Source organism: Eulemur rufifrons, chromosome 16 (genome assembly GCF_041146395.1).
Source record: "Eulemur rufifrons isolate Redbay chromosome 16, OSU_ERuf_1, whole genome shotgun sequence".
In the NCBI taxonomy this organism is placed as follows: Eukaryota; Metazoa; Chordata; class Mammalia; order Primates; family Lemuridae; genus Eulemur; species Eulemur rufifrons.
Window position 1 is genome coordinate 62,194,459 of NC_090998.1, and position 24,454 is coordinate 62,218,912.

Below are 24,454 nucleotides of genomic sequence, written 5' to 3' on the forward strand. Positions count from 1 at the left end.
TTCTGGATATTTTCACAAGTTTACATACAGTAAAGTTATTTTAAAAAATGTAAAAGATTTGCTATTATGGTGTCTAGTTCTATGGATTTTGCATGGAGTCTATATCCACCATTGCAATTCTATATAAAACAGATCTATTAACTCCCAAATTTATCGCATTTTTACCTTTTATTGTCAACCTCCATCTCTACTCCCTAAATCCTTGGCAATAACTGATATATTTTCCATTGCTATAGTTTTGCCTTTCCCAGATATATGCATACAAATAGAATTGTATAATATATAGCCTTTTGGGTCTGGCTTCTTTAACTTGGCAAAATACATTTAAGATTCATCCATATTGTTGTGGGAATTAATGGTTTGTTCCTTTATATTGCTAAGTAGTAGTCTGTTGTGTGTGCATACCATGGTTTGTTTATCCACTCATGGTTGAAAATTCAATCTGAGTTGTTTACAATTTTTGGCAATTTATATTTTAAATTATTTTATATGTCATTCTCCATTAAATATTTTTATTAAATGTTGTTAAATATGTTTATTATTTAAAATATTTAAAATCTGATTAAATATTTTAAATTTATATCTTAAAGTTTTTTTGAAACATTGGTATATTTCTTAAAAAGCTAATTTATTTGAAATTGAGATTGAGACTCATGGATATAATTTGTGTCAAATTAGGGAAAAATTGAGATGACAACATATTCTCATAAAAACATAGAAAAGTTACATTTTAATATGCTGTACATCTAAAATTTGTATGTTGAAGTCCTAATCTTTCAGTTTTATGGAGAATAAAGCCCGAAGATCTATTATTAGGTGTGCTGGCATCTTGTGATTCCTTTGATGAATCTGAAATAACTTTTAGTCATTGTTGTCCTTTTTCAGCTAATGTTCTCTGCCATTCTTCATCATATATCTTCCTTTCCTTATTTTTGGAAACAAGTCAACCATTTACTTTTGTACATTCCCCTCACTGATGCTTCAGCTTTTGGATGACTACTGGCAGTAGTGGCCACTGTCTTCTGATAGATGTGGTTTCTGAGAGCAGAGTCCCCATGGTAACAAGTGGCCATGGGAGTTGTAATCCTAGGGTTATTGTCTGCTTTGCTGGAGACAAAGGCAGCCGACTTCACTATTAATGAAGGGATGCATTCTGTTCTACATTCAGCATGTTTAAATTCAAGGTTTTAAGGAGGAGACCCATTGTTTTTGGAAGATTGTCGTTGCTGCAAGTCCTTCTCCTTCCTCTAGGAGTAAAATTTCTGACATTATTTTGAGAAAATCCAGTGGGTATTATTGATGTTAATAGTCCATATGCACATTGCAGTAACAATTTTACAACCCATAACAACCTAAATTATCTTTCTTGCTTCATTAATAGTGTAAAATGAAATCTTAACATATCAGTTGGTGGGCTTTTCATCATTAAAATGTTACATGTGTACATGAATTATATATACACACACCTATATATACTGTAGTGTTTGAATTATACTTTTCCAAGTTGTTTATGTTATTAGTTGTATCAATGCTAAGATGTTAGTAAGTGTGGATAAATAGGATTTGGGGGTTGGTAAAATATTTTTGAGAATTTAAAATAATCACCAAACATAATTAAATAGGTATGAATGTCCACTTTCTTCAAAAGTTTATTTTTTAAATAGATGGTGTGGAAATTCTTAAACATATAATTTAAATCTTTCAAAAGTTTTAGTGAATATGAATCCTTAAATATTAAAGTGAATTTAGAATATTTCCTGGTGATTTTCTCTTACTTTAGAACAAGCTATCAGGATTGTGTGGAAACTTTGACAAATGTACTTCAAATGATATGACCACATCTAATAACTTGGAAGTGAGAAATGCTCAGGTGTTTGGAGATAGTTGGGCATTAGGACAGGTAAGTTAAATATACATACATTAGAACTAAAAAAAAAAATTTAAAATATTTTTCCACTAAAACATTTTATTCTCAGAGGAAAATTTCCTTAGGTAATATTATTTTACATAATTTCTTTTAGTAATTCACAGTTGATGAACTACTTTCATATTCATCTCATGTAATTTTTGTGACAACCTTATGAAGTAAAGAATGTCGTCTCCATATTATAGATGAAATTGAGGCTCTGAGAGGTTAAGTAACAACTAATACTATGGAGGCAGAAAGTAGCAGAGATAGCATTCAAAATTATATCTTCTCCCTTATGTTTTCCTCACCATAGCAAAATGCAGTTAATGTATCTGCATTTTGAAGAATGATAGAAGTTTTGCCACCTCAAAGCAATAAATAAATGAAGGCGGCCATATTAGTGTTATGTGAATAAAGGGTGGATGTGGGGTGATGGCTTTATGGTCAGCTACCTTTGGGAACAGTTGAATAAATTAAATTAGCTATATTTCTCTGGGTTTCTGGAGGCACTATGTGCCTATAAAGGAAGGATGTATTTGCAGGATTTCCTAAACTTACTAACAGAACTTATATTTTTATTTGTTGATTCTCAGGATTGTAGTACTCTATTGAACACACTTTGAAAAATGCTGAACTAGTTCAGAAAACAGAGTCAAATTGGAAATTGATTCTACTCTTTGTTCTACTTTTTTTTAGCTTCTTGTTCTTTTTAATTGATAGGAGTATTTGAAACCACAATTTCCTATTGGTTACCATTTGGTTACTTCACTACTTTGCCTAATTTACCTAATATGTCTAAATCTCTTTTGAAGAATAAAAAGGGGATGGGGTTAAACATTTACCTCATTCAGTCAAATTTGAACAGTATGTTTCAGTGTGGCCTAAGCTTAAGAGTACAAAGATTATATTTTTAATATCTAAAATATCTGCTATGTTGAGAGATACAAAATCCTTTATATAATTATTGCTATCTTACATCTTATCACCTTCAGAAGTTTTTGAAGAAATTATTTTACATTTTCCCTATCTGCAAATGAGTTAAGAAATAACTAATTTCTAATAATACATAAATATTTGGAGTAGTCAAATAATTTTAAACACCTTCAAATGAGTTTTTAAAAATTCACACCCAATGGACAAAGCTAAAAATCAAATCATTTTTTTAATCACTAAGTTTTATTTAGCACTTAATGTTTTCCATTACATACAGACACATAACATGAATAAAACACAGTCTCTGCTCTTAAGGAATTTAGCATCTAGGTTTAGTAGGTAAGGTAGACAAATTAACAGTAAAATGTAGTGAAATAGGCACTTAGATAGAAATGCACACAAAGTGGGGGTCCTGATGGTCCAAGGTTGGTTTCTGGAGAGGGTGCCCTGAAGGTGAATCCTGTAAGATTTAGAGAAGTTAGGAAAGTGAAATTTATGGGAAAGAATATTAGAAGGAAAGAAGGCACCGTGATATATAAAGTGAATTTCAAGTTCAATGTGGTTGTGTTGCAGTGTTTGAAATAGGGAATGGCCAGAGTGCAAAGTATAGATCTGCAAGGTACAAGGGCCAAGAGGCTCTTATAATCCATCTTGAGAGCTTAAGTCAGTGATGACTTAGAAAACTATATAAATTTGAGAGACATTAAAGATGAAAATCATCTGCATCTGTTGAAAGATTATATTAGGAAGCATGAATTTGGAAGTTTCAGGAAAGTCTCCTGGGTAGATGCTGGTGTCCCTCCCTGAGGCAGGGCAAAGACAAGGTTCTGTGGATAGTGGGGCAGGACCATGGTGTGGAGATGAGTACAGTTTAGGATGTGTTGAGAGATATTTAGGTGGAAATGTCAAGTTCTGAAATTCAGGAAAGAGATCTGGGACGGAAATAGGGACTTGGCAGTTACTAGTATATTCAGGTTGTTGAAGCTGGGACAAGTACAGGGTGTCCCGAAAGTGTCCATACATAGGGAAAATGCAACCTTATAGTTAAACGTACCTTTCTTTATAAAATATTCATTATAAAATTTTTCCTCTGTGACTACTTTGTAGGTATATTTAGCTACAATTTTCCATTTTCCCTATGTATGGTGACTTTTGGGACACCTTTATATACAGAATGAGAAAAATAGAGGTTTGAGTATTAAACTGTGCAAAAGAGGGAGGGAGAAAAAGATTGGGAAACAGCAGCCAATGTAGTAAGAGGAAGCCTAGCAGAAAATTGTGCCACCAAAACCAAATGAAGAGAGACATTTATGAAGGGCAGAGTAGTAAACAGAATCAAAGGTAGCAAAAGATTAAGTGAAATGACTGAAAAGTTGCCTTTATATTTACTAATGAAGAGGTCATTGAGGACCTTTCCCAGGACAGTTTCAGGGAAATGGATTCGAGAGGGCAGAGGCCAGATTGCTGAGTGTATGGGATTTGAGCCTGTAGAGATTTGAGAACATACAGCTCCCTAGAAGATGATTGTGACAGAAATGAAAGAGGTAAAAATTAAAAAAAAGAGGTTCATGCTCACGTAGTTTTTTTGTCATGTAAACGCTGCATTTAAGACAATTTAACATTTTGTCTCTAATATTGTCATGATTTTAATATTCTATTTAGTTGCTTTCAAAAATAATATATGCAATGAACAGTGAATTGGATGAGAACAGATGCTTTAGGTAAATCCTGTCTAAAAGGATCAGAATATATTAGATGCAATTGTAATGGACAGAGTCAGGTAGATTACTCCGATTTCAGCTTGAGAAATGAGTGCTTTAGAAATTTTCTTATCTCCCTTAAATTTTTTCAACAGTGCGAAAATGCAGATGAAGCAATTAAACCCTGTGAGGCACATCAAAACAAATTTCCTTATGCCAAGAAGGAATGCTCCATTTTGTACAGCGATGTGTTTGCTTCTTGTCGCAATGTGGTAAATGAATACTTTACTAAATTCTCAAATATGAAGAGGTACTGCTGTATCTATAATATTAAGATGCCTGGGACAAATAATTTAGCTACCCATTGGCTTTTTAGATGTAATGCCTAACCATTGCTAGGAGGACATACTTGTTAGTTTGTTTTTTTCTATAGAAATGATGCATCTAGTTGACTTACTTTCTCCCTCACTCCATCTCATTTGACAGTGTACATTTGTACATAATATTTATAATAATCTGTGCTAGTATATGAAACATTATTTATATATGTCATTCTGTGACGAAAGGCATAAGTGTTTTTCTTCAGAGAACATTGCCAAATGGACATTCTTCTCCTCAACCCAATGTCTAGTTTAAAAGTATTACTAACAGCACATTTAAAATGATTTTAGAAGTACATCACAAGATGGAATGTCATTTATTCAGAAATTTAACTTTCTAAACTCCTTCCCAGCATAATAATTTTAAGTCCCAATAGAAGTTTAAAAAATAGTTTAATAAATTTATAAAAATCAAATAATGCTTCTGTTGTCTACCAAGATATGCTAGTTGTCTGGAAGAAATGCACTTGTGTGATATGAGTCGTGAGCTGAATTGGCTGCTTTTTTCTTAGAATACCATTTTACTTGTAAGAACAAATGGTAGACAAATATGGTTATTCAGACAAGGGTATTTGAGAGATATTTTCTTGAAAATGAGTGAAATGAATCTGTGGCTTCAAGGAAAACACCTGATGGTATTTGTTGTCTTTGATAAAATTTGAACTTTCAAGTGAAAATTAGAATTTTGTAAGACTTAGAGCCACCCCTGTGAGCTTATAAGTTTTGCAATATTCAACGACTCTTCTGATGATCTAGATGGTGATATTAACAAATGTGATTTGCTGCTATTGCATATTATCAAATGTGTTAACATTTGGAAGATCTGCGTAAGTGGGTGAATTTTCTAACTGACCAATGCACGCGATGTTACAAAATTATGCAGGTGTATAAGATCCATTCAAAGAACAAGATAAAACAAAGAATTTTAATATATCAAAGTATAAAATTCATTGAGATGGTTTCAAATTTCACATGCAACTAACCTTTAAGAAAGTAAACATTTTTGGAGTTTTGATATGCTATCAAAAAATATCACAATTACCTGAAAGGGATATTAAAACGCTTCTGTCTTTCCAACTACATGAGTGTGGGACTGCATTTTCTTCATGTACTTCAACCCAAATCAACACAAAACAAAATCGTTGCAACAGACTGGATAAAGAAGCAGATATGAGAGTCCACCTGTGTGCTATTAAGCCAGACATTGAAGAGATTTGTAAAAATGTAAAACAGTGTACTCCTCTCACTAATTTTTTCTCTGTTTTGGTAAATATAGATATTTTTCACTAAAAACATGTTATTTATGTTAAAATATAATAAGTTCATTATTGTTATTTTTAAAATGTCTAATTTTAAATGTTGAATATAGTAAATATTGATAGCTATAATCCTATAAACAAAAGGTCTTTGGGATCGCAATAATTTTTAAGAGTGTTCTGAGAGGTTCTGAGACAAAATAGTTTGAGGAATGGTATATTAGAGGCACATGGGTAGACTAAATCTCTGTTTATAAAAAGGGCTTCTTTTGAGATTTTTCAGAATTTCCAAGGCCCATACCTTCCTGGCAAGAAATATGTCGTCTAGAGTCTTGAACCATAGACCCTGCTGGTTCTTCTCCTGGCTGCCACTTGAAAAGAAAAACTAACCCATGAACTGACCTACAAAATAAAAAATTAGTGACACCAAACCCTGCTTCTTTTATAACACACTGTCAATATATTAAGTTTTGTCAGCTACTTAAATACAGTGCAAATAAAATAAATTAATTAAGTAAATAATGAGAAATTTTTTCAAAGCTCTCTATTGCCATTCACAGTCACTAGAATGTTGCCTAAATGGACAGGGAAAAAAAAGAAATAAAATCATGTAAAAGCACAATTGGAAGCAGAACCTGCTCTTCTTTTAATGCCATGTGAATATGCCTATAATGAAACAATGAACTTCCAAAATTATTAATCTGTTATATTTCAGATATTGAAATTGCATTTATTCATTAATTGTATTATTTATTTTGCTAGTTCTTTGCTATGACATTTACCTAATAAATTTCTTTCTCCTTGGGGCAAGAAAGAGGTTTGAGATAACGACAACTCTCTAGATGGCAGTGTTAAGCTGATAATATCGAATTTTGAAAACATACCAGTTAGTTTTCTTTTACAAGAGTTGACTTTTAATCATAGTCAATACCTATTGAAATTAATCATCTTTCACTTCATTTTCAGATTGACGTTACTTCTTTTGCCAAAAATTGCCATGAAGATACATGTAACTGTAATCTTGGTGGGGATTGTGAATGTTTATGCACTAGTATAGCAGCGTATGCATACAAGTGTTGTCAGGAAGGACTGTCAATTCACTGGAGATCATCTACTGTTTGTTGTGAGTACCTTACTTAGAACATTTATGTGGGAACCTTATGAGGAGGTCCATGTTAATTGTTGATTTATCATAGAGCTAATGCCATAAAACTCATGAAAATAGAATTAATTTAAAATGACTAAATTTCATGGTACTTTGCCAATTTACTTTGAATTTACTTGTGTAGGTGGTAAGTCATCTGAAGAAAGCTTATGATTTGAACACTTTCAGTTGATATTTCTAGATTGGCAGATACATTTGCCCACCTTTAAAATAGTCATATGAAATTTAATTAATTACAATACAACACTAAAGAATCCCCTTTGCTCAGAGAAAGTTCCTAAATAATATGCCATTCTATGTTCTTCCACATATTTATCAATAAATATATGGCTGTGTTCTTGCATACATTCAGATAAGTGGTCAGCTTCTTACATAGTTTAATATTTATTCTTTTTTTCTTTTAGCACTTGATTGTGAATACTACAATGAAGGTATGTGACATTTCAATAAAGAATATCGATATAGTATTCTATTTGATATATTTTCAGATTAAAAGTTTTTAAACAAATTATATTTGGAACAAAGTATACATAGTTTATAACTGGTATATAACTCCTTGAAAGCCTTTAACTTTTAAAATTTTTCTAAATTTCTGAGTATTTGTGTTAAGATTTATTCCCTGAAAAGTCAGAGTATATAATTTAAGTCCTCAGCATTTGAGGCCCTCGGTAAATAGTTTTGAATGATAAGAATGAATCAGTGTAGTTAATTTTTTTAGATAAAAAGGATAAAAGACATACATCAAATGTATATCTTTTACCTTATTTCAAATGTGAGCATTTTTCAATATTTCTTAAAGTTTACTTGTATTTTTAATTGACAAATAATGTTGTGTATATTTATGGGGTACAGTGTAGTGTTTTGATACATGCATACACTGTGAAGGATCAAATCAGGCTAATCAGTATAACCATTGCTTCAAATATTTATTTCTTTGTGGTGAGAACATTTAAAATCCTCTTTTAGCTATTCATTCTTTAAAAAACAGAAAATGTTGTCATTTTTGTCAACATGGATAAACTTAAAGGACATTATGCTGAGTGAAATAAGCCAGGCACAGAGACAAATACTATATGATCTCACTTACATGTGGAATCTAAAAATGTTGAACTCTCAGAAGTAGAGAATAAAATGGTGGTTACCAGACATTGGTGGTGGTGGTGGTGGGGTAGTATATAGGGAAAGGGGAAATGTTGGTCAAAGGGTACAAAGTTTTAGTTAGACAGGAAGAATAAGTCCTCCTGATCTATTGCACAGCATAGTTGACTATAGTCAAATTTTTTATTATGTCATGGAAATCAAAGAAACAAAGTATAAATGCAATGATAATAGCATAAGGAATTTATTTTGCCATCACTAGGCAAAAATAATTATTTACATATTATCAGGCTGTGAACTTAATCATATAATAATAATGAAAACCTCCTATCTTCACTAAACATCCAGATTTGCAATGAGAAGTCTAAGAGTTTGCCTAAAGCTAAGGCATATGTAAGGGGAAACAGACAATTATATCCTCAGTGAAAATTCCAGAAGATAGTGGAGTTGGAGTCTGCTTTTTGTCAAATCTATTTAATAAGGAAGGCACAGCCACCAAAACCTAATTCAGACAAGTGAGATGATGTAAGGAGGTGTCATTTTGTCCGTAACTGGACAAACTCTCTACCCATGATGGATGGGTCAGTTAGAGTAATAATTATAGGAAATCTGGGCCAAGCAAGCAATCTAAGACACTTTCGGGGTAGCTTATTGAATCAGGGAGAAACTCATCAGCTAGTTAATTTTAAAGAAATAGAGATGATTAATTAAAAAGAAAACGGGTATTTTAACTTTTGGCTGTTTTGTTACATTTATGGAAGTTTAATAAAAGAGAACAATTCAACACATTTTCTGTTTAATATTATAAAGACACACACATACACTCTTTCTCTTTCTCTCTCTTTCACACATACACACATATACTCTATATCAATCCTTTGGATTCCATGATTAAAATGTAATTGATTGCCTAGTAATAATAAAATCAGTAATAATACTGATAATAACAAGAACTTTTGTTGTGCTCACTACTTTCTCTATATCATATAATTTAAACTTCAAAATGTTATTATTTTATTTTATACGCTTTATTATCAACACTTTACAAAGGAAATTGAAGCACAGAGAGATTAAATAACTCCCAGAGTCACTTATCAAAAATGTGTTAAACTGGGATTTGTAAACAATTTAACTTCAGAGCCAGTGAGCGTGACCTCCAGGCTATGCAGTTAACACATTTTAGCGTAGGGATGATCACCACGCATTGTTATCACATGCTATATATAATGTACACGGATATCAACTTGAGAAAATGCTCCAATAACTTTCTCACTCAAAAATTCCCATCTCACTCAATTCTGCTATGAAAATCTCCATCTGTGCCTTTGTGATATCTGGCATGTTTTCTGCAGACCCATGGACCCAGAAGCAAAATTTTCTATGCATATTGAATCTCTACCTCTTGCTACTTGGTACATTTTGCTTTCTGTCAACAAGTCTGCTGCATTTCTAGCAATGGTTCTTTTTCCTAATGTGTTATAGAATTCTTCAAACCAGTTCTTCTAATTTCATTTGTCATACTGTATTGATAATATCAGAGGGTGAACATGGGGCATTTGGATTCATGAGACACTCATGGGCTGGGTGGAGTGGCAGGAAAATTTGTTCCTTATAATCAAAGTAATGGGGACAATCATCAACACACCAAGGAAAGTAAGAGCTTGTAAAAGTAATGCAACAGATAGACAATTGAAGAGGAATATAGAATTGTAAAGATTGTTGACAGTAATAATAAAAAGAAAATGGTTTCAAATGATTATTCTTAATTTGTTTCATCCCCCAAATTTCACAACTATTATAAACTTACCTAGTCTTTTTTGGACATTTATAGCTGACATACGTCTCCCTTTATATATTCGCTATATGTAAGACACTATGTTATTAAGATAGTTACATAATTTAAAGCAAATACAGAAATAAATAATTATGATTCCGTAGGAAGAAAAATTTAAAAAGTAGTAGGGGAGTTCAGAGGTTATCATAGATATTATTTCAATAATCCTTAGCCCAAAGATTCTATATAATATCTTTTTTTTTCATTTCTATGGCACTTACTAAAAATATGAAGTTTTATTATTATTGCTGTGGATGAGCAAGGACTTCAAAAGCCTGCTAAAAGTTGTTATGCAAGTTTTAAGTTCAGAGTGATTTTATTAGATAGAATATGCTTATTTCTGTGTTTAAGGAATCACTGTAGGAAATGAGATTGCTTTTAGTAAATGGTGAAATTATACTTCTCCCTGCAGAAAATTAATGATAAGGTCAATGACTTTTGTCTTTCAGTTGCTGGTGAAAATAGTTCAGAAGCAAGATAGCAATTAACTTGGAGTCAATTTGAGTTAGATTTTTATACAAATGGATTGAATTAGGTTTTTTTTTTTTTTTGGAGACAGAGTCTCACTCTGTTGCCAGGGCGTCAAGCTCACAGCAACCTCAAACTCCTGGGCTCAAGCAATCCTTCTGCCTCAGCCTCCCGAGTAGCTGAGACTACAGGCATGCATCACTATGCCCAGCTAATTTTTTTCTATATATATAATTTTAGCTGTCCAGATCATTTCTTTCTATTTTTAGTAGAGATGGGGGTCTCCCTCTTGCTCAGGCTGGTCTTGAACTCCTGACCTCGAGCGATCCTCCCGCCTCGGCCTCTCAGAGTGCTAGGATTACAGGTGTGAGCCACTGAGCCCAGCCGAATTAGTTTTTTATACAAATGGATTTTCAGGTGACAAATGTCTCTTCAGGTTGCTGTAGTAAGTGGCACATGTGGTAGGGAAGAGAAGATTTTGTTTAGGTACCTCCTTTGTCATTCTTATGTTAAATATTCATGAGGGTGCTTCAAGCCCTCAAATTGTAGTTATATATATGTCCTCTCCATTTTGAATTGTATCTCATTATAATTCACATATTTGCTGACTTATTTATGCATTATTTACATATTTATATGAACCTACATATTTATAAATTGAAGTATATTTGCATCTGAGAAGTTTATATGACTCTCCTGTTGTCCTTCCTAGCAAATGAGCCATTAGGTGGTGGATACTACTGATATAATTTTTGTTTTTTTGGTTCTTGTAAATTTTGGCTCCTGGAGAAACACTGTGCATAGTATACATTTGTAGCATTGGTGGCAGGTCCCCTGCTACCAAGCTCATAGAAAAATTTTCCAGTTCCTGCTCAGCTCCATCTCAGTGTGGGGGACAAAGTTATCTCAAGTCCTCGTCTCTATTCAAGGTATCAAAAGTCCCTAGTGAAGCTCTTTTCCTCATGGCTTATAAGAGTCCCCAGCTGCTGAATGGTGACATGTTCCAGATGATGAGCTAGTGGAAGGGAGTACACGTGAAGATAACTTATCCTCTGAGTCCCTCTGCTCTTCTCCTGGTCCTCATGATGGAAATTTTGGTTCTCATTCCCCTTCCTACTTGAGAGACTTCTCATTCCTTCAATCCAAGTATTCCTTCCCCTTTATTCAGACCTGGTCTTCAGTCCTAAAGGGGAAAAATCTTGCCCTTATATTCTTCTAATCTTTTTTTATCTCCCTCTTTAGGGTGGACTGGGAAAGTTAAATTGTCCTTGAGATAAAAAATGAGAGAAAAGGGAAAGTGAAATACACTGAGAGCAGCAAGATAAATCTTTTATGATAAGTATATTAACACTTTACATAACCAACAACACAAACATACATGCATACCTGTTAAAAGTATACAGCTCACAATTATGTAACTTAATTTTTGATGATTCAGAAGAAAATTTGGTTTTATAATATCTCAGTTATATTAAAAAACATTAAATGGCAGAGCTATTGAACTGAAAGTAAACTGACCTCATTATTATAAAACCTACCATAAAAATTTTTTGAATATCAATGAATTTATTTGTTACTTATATACTCATCTTTATAAGATAAACTTTGCCAAAAAATTACCCTGGCTGAATTTTAGGTTTGATTCTAGACCAAATAGTTTTTTATTGTAGTAAATGTTTTCCCCTTTATATGGAACCATTTAAGTGTATGGGAAATGATAGCATAAATAAAAACGTCTTTGACTTCTCTGTTCAGCTTCATCTTCTTTTCTCTTTTTTAGAGACATACCTCATTGGTGAAATTCAATAATTCTCAGAATAGTAAAATATATCATGTTGTGAACTATTTTTTTATGCAATGCAGCCTACTAAGGAGAGATGATTTTTAGAAGATTATCATAATACCTGGCCATTTATACAACTAAACTTCTTATATTTATTGAGGATAGATTAGAATCTTGGAATGTTAGAATCTTGGAAGGTTACCTAGACAAACTTCGTCATATAGGTGAGAAAATTTGCTATCCAGAAAGCTTAAGTTAACCTATCCAGCTTTGCTTTACATATACATAAACACATGCTTATATATTGCATACATAATCATGTTTATATATATGTTCAAAATTACATATTGGCAATATATATGTATATATACATAACACTACATTATACTATTCTAAATTATACTTTTTGAAAAAAATTCAGTTTTATTAGTGATAAATTTTTAATTGCTCCATTTTTTGGAGTTTTTTGCTATTAAAATTTATTTCCTTGAAATTTTAAAATCCAATGCCAATTTATAATTCTCTTACTTATATTTAACTAGGACTTGGAGAAGGACCATATATGCTGGCAAATTATGGGCAGACTGGCCTTGTTCTGGGGGCCAATATGACCAGTAGAAGCGTTTTCTCTTTGCCAAGAAGTGGTATTCATGGCAATTTATTTTTTATTTTTATGATTACTCCAGGCCTTTTCAAAGAGAAGACATCATGTAAGTATAATTGAAAATAAGAATTTAGTTTTCCATGTACATTTTTTAATTTATTCATTTAGTAAATATTAGTAGTGATTTAATATGTTTGTGTCATTGTTCTAAGTGCCCTAGCAGCAGTCCCCAATGTTTTTGGCACCAGGGACCAGTTCCATGGAAGACGATTTTTTCACAGACTGGAGGGTGGAGAGAGAAGGGATGGGGAGTGATGGGGAGCGGCTGCCACTCTCCTCCTGCTGTGCGGCCCAGTTCCTAACAGGCCACGGACCAGTACTGGTCCACAGCCCAGGGCCTTGGGGACTGCAGCCCTAAAGGATATAAAATAAGATATGACATTGGCATATGAACCAGTTATCTCCTTTGTATATATAAAATCATTTCTTTATTGGCATATATACATTAGAACTGCAATTATTTGATTGAGTTTTTTGGTGCCAAGTAAAGCACAACTAAAATTTTCATAGTATTAATCACAGAACTGAATTAGAAATTCTGGAAAACAATCTACTGATTCCTAACATTTGAAGTATTTTAATGCCAGATTTAAAGTAGTAGAAAATAATTGTGACTTGATATCAAAGAAACTAAATATTAAGAGCACAAATCACAGTGTAGACAGTCACTCTGTCTACATAAAGTCTGTTACCCTTACTTGGCCTTGTCTGTCCTGGTTCACTGGTATATCTTCAGTACCTAGAACCTGGCTCTACATTAACTGGTTTGCATGAGCAAGCCTGTACTTCTTGTATGTCCTTGCTACCTGTTCTGACAGGTGGTAGTTTCCTCTTCTGAACCAGTGAAGCTCAGGCTACATTGTTTCTATGTAGTCTACCCAGAACCATGCATGGCATGTTGCATAAGCTTAGGAAATATTCATTGACTGAATGAATCTGATTTAACTTGCACTTATTGTAAGAAATCTCCCAATTCTCTGGTTAAATTCTTTCCTGTAAAAAGAACTCCTTTTCTAGTTCTGAAAGCACCTACCACAGTCAAATTCCAATTTATGTTTGTTATATGTTTTTTTCCTCATATAAAAATTTCTTTTATTTTTTTACCTCTTCCAGTGTTAAGCAGAGGAACTTAACGTTTTTAGGACACAATAAATGCTTTTGAAATCATATTGAATTAGAGAGAGCTCTTCATTTTATGATTTACAATAACCAATGTTTTTAATAGAAAAATCTGAATAGTGTTTATTTAAGACAATCAACTTAAAATCTCAATTAATTTTATATCATGAGTTTTACAAATATCAGGGAAATTTTCAAAGCACATAACAAGAAAGGATGGTAATTCTCCAATGCTTTGTAAAGCCTAATTGCTCATTAGCCATTTGATCATCTTTTGGGAAATAGACAATAATGTTGAGCAAATAGTCTTTTCTTGATGCAGTAAAATCTCTTGCAAGAACATTTGCTCATTAACAACCCAGTGAAATTGAAATGCAGTTGTACACCTAAATTGATCTATTTTTCTGTTCTCTGACTCTTTTCAATCATCTAATTTAGCTGTTTGTACATTTTGTGCATTTATAAATGTTAAAGCTTGCAAGTACAGATATATGACCAATTAATCATTTGATTACTTATATAAAACTATACATTCTGGGGTCCTTATTGATATTTCTTTTTTTTTAACCCAAGGACATAATAAATTATTTCAAAAATGGAAATCACCAGACTGATTTTCATTTGAGATGGCACTGTTACTCACTGCATTTAAATAGTTACTTTTTCCTTTAGAGATTTCCTAAGTCATATCTGAAATCTTTGAGATTGGCATTCATTATTTATGGCAATTTTGTGGTACTATTTTTTGAACTCTATAAATACATTTTATAATGCCAGTGTTTATCTTCCTTCTCCTGAAAATCTATGTTTTACAGCATTGGCACTTGTTTCCTTGGAATCTGCTGAAAGGCCAAACTACTTTCTCTATGTCCACGATGATGACACTCTTAGTTTGAAACTATGGGAGGCAAATTCAGCCTTTCATCGGAGAGCAACATTTTTCCACCATCAGGGCCTCTGGATTCCTGGTTATAGTGCATTTGAGTTATACAGCAAAAAAGGCTTTTTCATCACAGTCACAGATTCTATTGTCAAAGCATCAAAATATGATGATTCTGAAGAATTTAAACATTCAAGTAGCTTCAGTATAGAAGGTATGTTTCCTGAGATCTTTAAAAAGAGAATCCATGGGAAAATTTACATTGTGCAGAATATTTCTCAGTTTTTAATGGTGCGGTCATTCTTCCCGTGTATAAGTAGATAGATTGTATGATCTTACGTAAGTTTCTTAACCTCTCTATTCCTCAGTTTACTCATTTGTTAAATGGGAGAAATAATAATGCCTACTTTATAGGGTTACTGTATTAAAGAAGTTGATGGAAATTGCTTAAATAACCCAAATAAACTTTTTTATTATTATTAACCCAATTATTACTATTATTACAATTATCTGGAGTTTGGAATCAGAGCCCACCCATGTCACATGGTTGTCTAGTGTTTGATTCTATTTTTTCTTTCCTAGAAGACAACTTCTGCTTAATCTGATTCTTAGTGATAAGTACAGCATGTTTATCTCTGTCCTTTGAATACAAGGGTGTCTGGTTTCATTAACCTCTGCAAGATTTCCCTAGCTCAACAGAAGCCTCATCTTATTTCCAGAGATTTTTAGAGGTCTATTGCTATTGAATTTTCTGAGTTTCATAAAGCAATCTTCACTTCTTTATGCAATGTTTAAAAGTCATGCTTTGTTTTTAAAATCTAGAGCTTGATATCTTCCTTGAGTTTCCCAAACAAATTGTTTCATCCTAGTCAACCCTCCTAGGGCAGTTTGAGAGAGCTAAGAATTTGCCTTTTCTGGTGTGGATAAATTTCTGCAAACCTCTCTAATCTTTAGATTTTAGAAAATCCAAATTGAGCTTGAAAATTTTGCCTATAGAATAGAATTCCTGTGTGCAAAGTTTCCTAAGTCTGGCAGGAGATTTTGCACAAACCCAGTTGCCAAAGTTCTGTAAGCATTCTTACTCTGGCAAGGGGCTCAAAGCAGAGCCAAAGGAGCCCTAATACCTCTACCACTTGCATTTCTTAGGTCTAGTCCCGTGAGATACACAACTCGTACGACAAATCAGGCAAAACAACTTTGTTCCTTATAGATAGGCAGCAAGAATCAACAAAAGACTAGGGTCTATTGTGGGCCAGTCCTCCAAGGCTGAGGAAAGCTGCCCAGGGCAAATGGAGTCTTGTCTGTGTGTTTCTCATATTGCAGCACTCCCTAAAAGCACTCTACTCTGGATTTTATACCCTGAGTGCCACCAGGATTGCTCAGTACAAACTTTGCAGGACATCATGTTCTAGGAGGGATGAGGACAGAGGCTGCTGGGTTGTTCCAGATAGTTCCTCCTTATCTCAAGACAATGTATTATTAAAACATTCTGTCCAGTTGTTCTGACAACTGTAAGTAGGAGGAAAAGAGCTGAATCAGCCAAGATCATCCAGGGACCTGTCCTCCTTCACTGTGCTCTTGAGAAAAAGAGTCATTGACATGTTTACACAACATTCCATAAGAGTAGATGTAATATTTTTATATGAATTTACTTAAAGTCGAACTTTTCTGTCCCCTCTAGAAATCTGCTCTCTTAGAACTAGACCTAGCAGTGCCACCTGAGGTTTAGAGAACTTCAGCTAATGGCATCATCACAATCTCAGAAACTGGATCTTTGTGAGCTTCCTAAACCTAGGAAACGCTAAGGGTCTACTCTAGTCTCTCTCTCAGGACGCGTGAGCCCAAGAACTCAAGTTTAGCAGTCACTTCAATCTTTAGATGCATAGGTACTTTCCAAAAAGACTTATTTTCCTTGTCTTTGGAATTGAATTCTGTATCCAAAGTACAAGAAACATACATGCTTCCTGACTTTTATCCTTATCCTCTTGTTCAGAGATAGCCTTGAACTGCTACCAAAGAACTTCTCTATGCTGCAGGAAGGGGAGAGCATAAGCAGAGTTTGTAGGAGGAAAATCTTCAATAAAGGGAGGTTTTTATAACTATAAGCATGTATTATTCAAAACCATCGTTTTGTTTTGTATTCAACAATACTTATATGCAAGGCAATGTGCTAAGTATTGTGAGTAGAAAATGATGGAACATTCTCTCTAGATTCAAGGACATGAATTGTGTGTTTGGTCTTGCTATTGTCCTAATTGTTTGACGTTGGCAAGTCACTTGGCTGCTATGAGCCTTAATTTCTTCATTTATAAATTAAAAATAATACCTACTCAACAGGATTGTTGCAGGATAAAATAGAATAATGGACAAAAATTTACTTTGCAAAATTAAAATTCCAAACAAGTGTTTGGTATTATTATGATATGAAGATCAATGAAAACCCACTCAACATAGAGAAAGGAAGAGGATTTTGAGTTTTCCTTAGCCTTCTCCAACCTCTCTTTAAAAATTATTGGAAGATAGACTTACATTTAGATATTTAACCTGAGCACAAAATGTGACCACCAATTACTATGCTTTTTTCTTTAGGTCTGTCTTCTCATAGCATTATGGTCAAAGAGGAGTCAAACACTAGAAGGATTCATGTCGTAAGTTGCTAGTTTTCAAGCTGAGAATTAAAAATGTACACAATCTAAACTTTACTGTTTCCCCAGAAATCCAGGTAGCTGTGCCTTACAGGAGGATGTGTGAATGGAGGTATGAACCTTGTGCCACTCCCTGTTTTAAAACGTGTAGTGACCCTGAAGCCCTAGCGTGTACATTTCTTCCACCGTAAGTAATTGTTTACCAGTAAATGATCAAATTCAAGTTTTAACAGATTCTGTTCTCAGTGAATTTGTTTTTGGGGGGGGAGGGGTGCTTCAAAACAGCTATTCTCAAGAAAAATTTGCGTTTGCTATATACTCATTCATGAATTTATTTCATTTAAATCAAGAAATAGTTATTGATGGTCTACTATGTGCCAAGAATTCTTCCTGCTGCAAGGGATACAGTACTGAACAAAATAAATAAGTACCTTCCCTTATGGGGCTTACATATTGTTAGGTTGAGCAGAAAATAGACAAATATAAACATAGATATATAATGCATTATTTAGATGGTCATATATGTTATGGAGAAAAAATAATGGAAGGTAAGGGAAACAGAGCATAAAGCATGTGTGTATGTATTTCCATTAATATTAGTGGTCAGGGAAGAACACCCTGACAAGCTGACATCTGGTCAGGGACCCAAAGGGAGTGAGGGGACTGGCCATGGGGATATCTGGGGAGGGGCCTTCCAATCTGAGAAGGTCCTGGCGTGGAAATGTGTTTGGTGTGTTTGATGATAAGCAAGGACACCATTGGCCATTAGTTAGGGCAAAATAAATAAAATTGAGAGAGGAGATGAGAACAGAGAATCCTTGTGGTGGGCAAATCAGATAAGGACTTGTAGCCTGTTGTAAAGACTTTGTCTTTTACTCTGAGCAAGATGGGCAACCTGGGTGTATTTTAGGCAGAAGAGTGACATGATCTGGTTTATGTTTTAAAGAGTTTACGGTATTGAGAATGGACTGTTGGGAAGGGGAAGGACAGGGCAAAATTGTTTAGTAATACAAGAGATAAAGGGGAGTGATGAGAATGGTGGCCCTGGAGGTTGTGAGAAGTGAGCAGATTTAATAGCAGTTATGAGAGAAAGAGGAGTTAAGGGCTAGTTTTGGCCTCAGAAATTATTAAGTGAAACCATATGAAGTTGCCATTTTTGTAGTCAAAACTGCCAAATATCAGCATTTTCAAATAATTTGATTTAATAGAAGGACCAAGTTGCCATTTATTGAGATAAGGAAGATGTTAGGAGGAGCAGCTTGGAGGAAAAGTCAGGAATTTGGTTTTGAGGATTTTAAATTGAGATGGAAAATTGTTTATTGGATTTAGCAACCTGGAGAATAGGAAGAGGCAAAATGGAGACAGAGTGTATAAACCATTTTCTTTCTTTCTTTCTTTTTTTTTTTTTTTAAAGAGTTTGCTATAGAGGAGAACCAAGAAATGGATCAATTGTAGGAGTGAATTTTTTTTTAAGAGAATCATTTTACATTAAGCACTATGAGCTTTTTATTCTATGGCAAACATGGGCTCAGAACAAAAGTTCTGAGCATGTCAGTAAATAAGATCCAGCCTCTCTCTCAAGGAGCTCACATTTTTAGGATGGAGACAGAAACAAAAGTAGATAATGACAATCCAGGAAAGAAGTCCAGAGGAATAACAACAGCTAACATATTAACCTATTTAGCTATTTACAGCATAACACAAACTGTGCTAAGTACTGTAAAATGGGTAATCTAATTATTCCCATTTTCAGAGGAGAGAACCAAGGAAGGCACAGAGAAGTTACACAATTTGCCCTGCATCATACAGTTTGTATGCAGTGGAGCCGGGATTGGGACTGCTATACCCTGTTGTGTATCAGAGAGAAGAAAGTGATGTATCTATTTTCTTAAAAGTAGCCTTTTTTTTTTTTTTTCTGAAAAGAAGTCTTCACCAGTCTTAGCTGTCCCTAAGCTTCTCTTTTGGTATGGTTGGGATGCAGAGAAGACACTCAGGATGAAAGCTCGTCCCCACCGTGATGTTTCTCATCTCCACCTTCACTTCTATCTCCTGTCTACTTCCTGTGTGCCCAGGTGCCTAATTATTGCTCATTGTACTTGCAGCCCTAAGGGGATACTCAGGTACTGAGCTGGGGCTTTAACATACTTCTGTACCCGTCCTCCAAGTCCCAACAGAACCACCACCCTTGTTCTAAATGATTGCACTTTCTGACACATAGCAAATGTTAAAAATAAAAGTATCTCGTGAAAATGAGAACTTTTCTGAGAAAAGATGCCAAGTAGCATACCCTAGGGCACATATGTAAATACAGTTATTCTTATTATATAATATACCTATTATAAGAACAGTTCTACATCTGAGGCATTATATTTATCACTTAGAAATGTAGTAGATTACCAGCTGGATGGCAAAACAAAGAGAAATGTGTTATGTGTGACTATGAAGGTATTTTAAAGGAGAAAGTTAATGGTTTTTGAAAAGTATTTTAAGAGTTTGGCTGTGCTTTTTATGTGCATAAAACAACTGCAAAATAATTGAGTTGCATAAAAAATTGATGTTGACTTAATTTGATGACAGCTACCTAGTCCTAGTCTTTCAGCAATCCAGTAACTTTAATTTTTTCTTTTTTTCTCTGACATCACAAAGTTTAGAGTAGAACAGGAATGTCATATACTGGTTAAAGTTTTATTATTCAAATTCATTTTATGAAATAAACAAATGGTCATATAAGCTAAACTGTTTATGTGGGAAGAAATCATTTGGGAAGGAAGTATCCAAGAGATCGTTAAATGTGTCTCATTAGGCCTCATTAAGACAGAAATTATTAATAGCTTTTCTTCATATTTAAAAAGTGATGCCTGGATTTGCCTCCATGAACAAATGCCCTCTGGTGGCAACACTTACCTCTAGTGTCAAGTTAGTTTGTTTCCATCCTAAATGAAAAGAGGCCTTGAACATTTTTAGTCCAAATTCTTTTTAGATGAAGCAATTGGAAATATTTCTAAAATGTTAAAAATATTGTTATAAACTGCTGGGGTATTCTAGAGGCAGATAAACAAGCCTTTTTATAATAACATTTGCATTAATTCTCTGCAGTATGTATGTATATAGTAATTAGACATGGTTCCACTCAAAGGATTACATTTATTTCCTTTGAATTAGAATAAATTGGATTCCAAGGAGAATGTAATCTTAGTCCTTATTTTGGTATCATTCCTCTAGAAGAAAGATATTCTGATGGCCCCTCCTGTCTTTGGCCCACAATGTGGCTTCTTGAAATTTGAGACTCTCTCTTGGCTTTTGTGCTACATACAAAGACTGGGGATTCTTATCAAGGCCAGACATCCTGGGGCTTGAAACTGGGTCTCCTCAGGCTGGTATACAACCATCTCCTCCCAGGGCACTGCCACAAATTTGGGCCTTAACCCTCTTGAGAACTGTAGCCTCTGCCCCTCCCTCTCCCCGTTCTCAAAGAACTGCAACCTTGTCACACCGCTATTTCTTCTACCTAGAGATCTCTAATATCTTTTCAACAAGTTTCTGACTTAATAATAGGTAGGGAAGGACACTGAAGTTGCTGGTTTTGTCCTGCAAGCATCCACACGGCAAGGATAGTCAAAGAGCATGTCAATCAGCCTGGATGTGAAGTGAGTATAGGAGTGGGAAGTAACAGTGCAACAGATATAGATTAAAATCTCAATAAATTATTCTTCTACATTTCCACTGATTTATTGAACATGGCCTTAGTGTGTCCCTCCATAAGTGTATAGTTTGAATGTTCTGCTTTCAAATTCCGTCTGTCTTATTCATAATGATATTCCCTTATCATCGCTAGCTTATGATTTTATAAAATGAGGTAGGTTGGAGTGGTAGCAAATGGAGCACACCTTGGTGCTTGACAAGAGGATAGAAGAATTTGGGGAAGAATATATCTTAGTTGCATATGTTAAATACAGTTTCTTTCTCTTTTTTTTCTTTTTTTTTCATATAAAGGGTTGAAGGATGCTTGCCTTACTGCCCTAAAAATATGGTCCTTGATGAGGTCACCCTCAAATGTGTGTATCCAGGAGACTGTAAGTGTGAACTTTGCTTAATTTACTCTGAAAAATGAAACACTTGCATAATTTTCTCTATGAGGCAAGTGGTTGTAAACTGAAGCTTTAGGCAGGTAATAAACTCTCATAAGATTCTTCTTCAATATCCCTTCCACAGTTTTTTTTTTTTTGTCCCTAATTACTTTCTAAACCGTATAAATCTTCCCTCTAATATCTGTCCTGTTTTTTCTCTCGAAACATTATCCTTGAAGCTAAAGAGCTCTATACGAATTCTATGGGTCTCACTTTGAGCAAATACAGATTAAGAAAGAGAACCTTTGTTTCTTTGTAGGCATACCTGTGATTCCCACAGAAGCAGCATTAATGCCACCAGAGAAGCCAACTGTACCCATGTTTACAGGTATTGTTACAATATTGGACACTAAAATTAGCATTATGTAATTAAGTCTTGGCACACTGATCACAGCTGCCATTACTAGTACTGTCCTATTGACTAGGAAACCCGGCAGTCATTTTGCTCCATCAGAGAGCTGTTCACTGACTCCCCATGCTGCGTTTTCTCACTGGCTTTTGTATGTATCCACCTCTTTCTCCATTTCTGGTGGTATAGATTACTAGGACTTTCCTCACATCTAAAAACCTAAAACCTAAATCTAGAATTTAGGTGATACTATACCCTGCTTGCATTTTCACAGTGATTGACTTTGTTCTAATGAGCTGTAGATGTAAATCAAGGTTTCTTTTTGCACCTCCGTTTTGAGTTTTGTGTTCTGTCCCAGGCTCTGGAGGCCTTCTGTGCTCCTCTTCTCGCTGCCTGCCTTCACTGTGAAACTTGCCTCAGGGAAGGATTTAATAAATCCACTCACAGTGAGGCCTGACAAATTTCATGTGTTATTTCTGCAGGGATTAGAATTTGGAACTGTTCAAGTTCAGATATTTATTCTTTCAATTTATTCAACAGGCTTTAATTGAGCATCAGCTGTGTCAGGCACCGTCCTGGCACTCGGTGGGGGAGTGAGGTAAAAAAATCAGAGCCTCTATCCTGAAACAGCTAATTGGAGACTATCATAACATTACAATAGGGGTAAGTGCAAGAGGCACGCAGGAAAGGCATTATACTTGTTTTGGAGGTATAATCTCAGAAGGGTAATAGAAGATAGGAGCTAGATTGGCTAGGAGAAGGAGGAAACATGTTCCACTAGAAGGGACAACATGCTCAAAGTTCTGGAAGTGAAAGTCATGTCACCTGAAGGGACTTCAAGCAGGTCAATGTGTCTCGAATATGCAGTGTGAGGAGAATTGCTCCAAGACATGGAATAGAAGAGATTATCAGTGGCAGATCACAAAGGGTCTGTGGGAAGACATTTGGATGTTTTTTAAAGACAGTAATAGCCTCTCTACAGCCATCACTTATGCCACTGTTTATCTTATTAGCTACTATTTATTGAGTACTTACTATGTGCTAGACATTGCACTAAGCTCTTGGCATATGTTTAATTTTTATAAGAGCCCTATGAGAGAGGTGTTAGCACCCTTACAGAGATGAGGAATTGCTCTTCTGTTGTAAAATTTTGGCATCATTGAATTTGGTATAGTTTAAAGCACGTTTTGAGAGGAGCTGGAAGTACTTTACCTACATTGTTTAATCTACAGAGGGAATAAGTCTACAAAATAAAACTGTATATCCTAACACCTGGGGCAGAGACTATTAATTCTTTTAAGTACTGCTATCTACTTTGAGTTCCCTAATATCCCCCAAATTAATATTTAACACATATCTCAAATGTCTAAAACTATGTAAACATTGTACCCCATATTCAGGGGATATGGACTATACTTCATGACCCTCAAAGGTAAGAAAAGTAAAGCTATTTCTATTTATAGATGACATGGTCTTATACATAGATCATCCTAAGGAATCCACTAAAACCTGTTAGCAATAATAAATGAGTTCAGCAAAGTTGCAGAATGTGAGATCAATATACAAAAAAAAATTGTATTTCTATATCCTAGCAATGAACAATCTGAAAATTAAATGAAGAAAACAATTCCATTTATAGTAGTATCAAAAAAGAATAAAATATATAGGAATATATTTAGCAAAAGAAATTAAGGCTTGTACAATGAAAGCTACAAAACATTATTGAAAGAATTAAGAAGCTTACAATAAATGGGGAGAAATCCTATGTTCATGGATTGGAAAAGTTAATATTGTTAAAATAGCAATATGCCCAAATTTGATATAAATTAATACAATCCCTATCAAAATCTCAGTTACCTCTTTGTGGAAATAGATAAACTGATCCTAAATTTGTATGGAAATACAAGGAAGCTCTAATAGCCAAAGCAATCTTGAAAGAAAAAAACAATGTTAGAGGGCTCATACTTCTCAATTTCAAAACTTACCACAACGATGTAGTTATCAAGACAGTTTGGCTATTATAAATCTACACCCAGACAATGCTTATAACCCTTTGGTGATTTTAGATAACAATGGACTCCTTCATTGTTAAGACCAAAGAACCTCCCAGTCATTAGAATATTCTATGACTTTGTGCTTATATT

General features: G+C 34.3%; 1 protein-coding gene across 2 annotated transcripts in view; it reads left to right on the top strand.

The window, feature by feature from the left end:
• OTOGL (otogelin like) overlaps nucleotides 1–24,454 on the top strand; it is a 131,040-nt gene that overhangs the window by 72,940 nt on the left and 33,646 nt on the right. For both annotated transcript variants that reach the window (XM_069490675.1, XM_069490676.1), the window contains 9 exons: nucleotides 1,781–1,900; nucleotides 4,698–4,814; nucleotides 7,145–7,301; nucleotides 7,748–7,774; nucleotides 13,069–13,236; nucleotides 15,125–15,403; nucleotides 17,904–18,021; nucleotides 21,828–21,907; nucleotides 22,221–22,289. In XM_069490675.1, coding sequence (XP_069346776.1) covers nucleotides 1,781–1,900; nucleotides 4,698–4,814; nucleotides 7,145–7,301; nucleotides 7,748–7,774; nucleotides 13,069–13,236; nucleotides 15,125–15,403; nucleotides 17,904–18,021; nucleotides 21,828–21,907; nucleotides 22,221–22,289 — 1,135 coding nt within the window. The remainder of the gene's footprint in view (nucleotides 1–1,780; nucleotides 1,901–4,697; nucleotides 4,815–7,144; nucleotides 7,302–7,747; nucleotides 7,775–13,068; nucleotides 13,237–15,124; nucleotides 15,404–17,903; nucleotides 18,022–21,827; nucleotides 21,908–22,220; nucleotides 22,290–24,454) is intronic.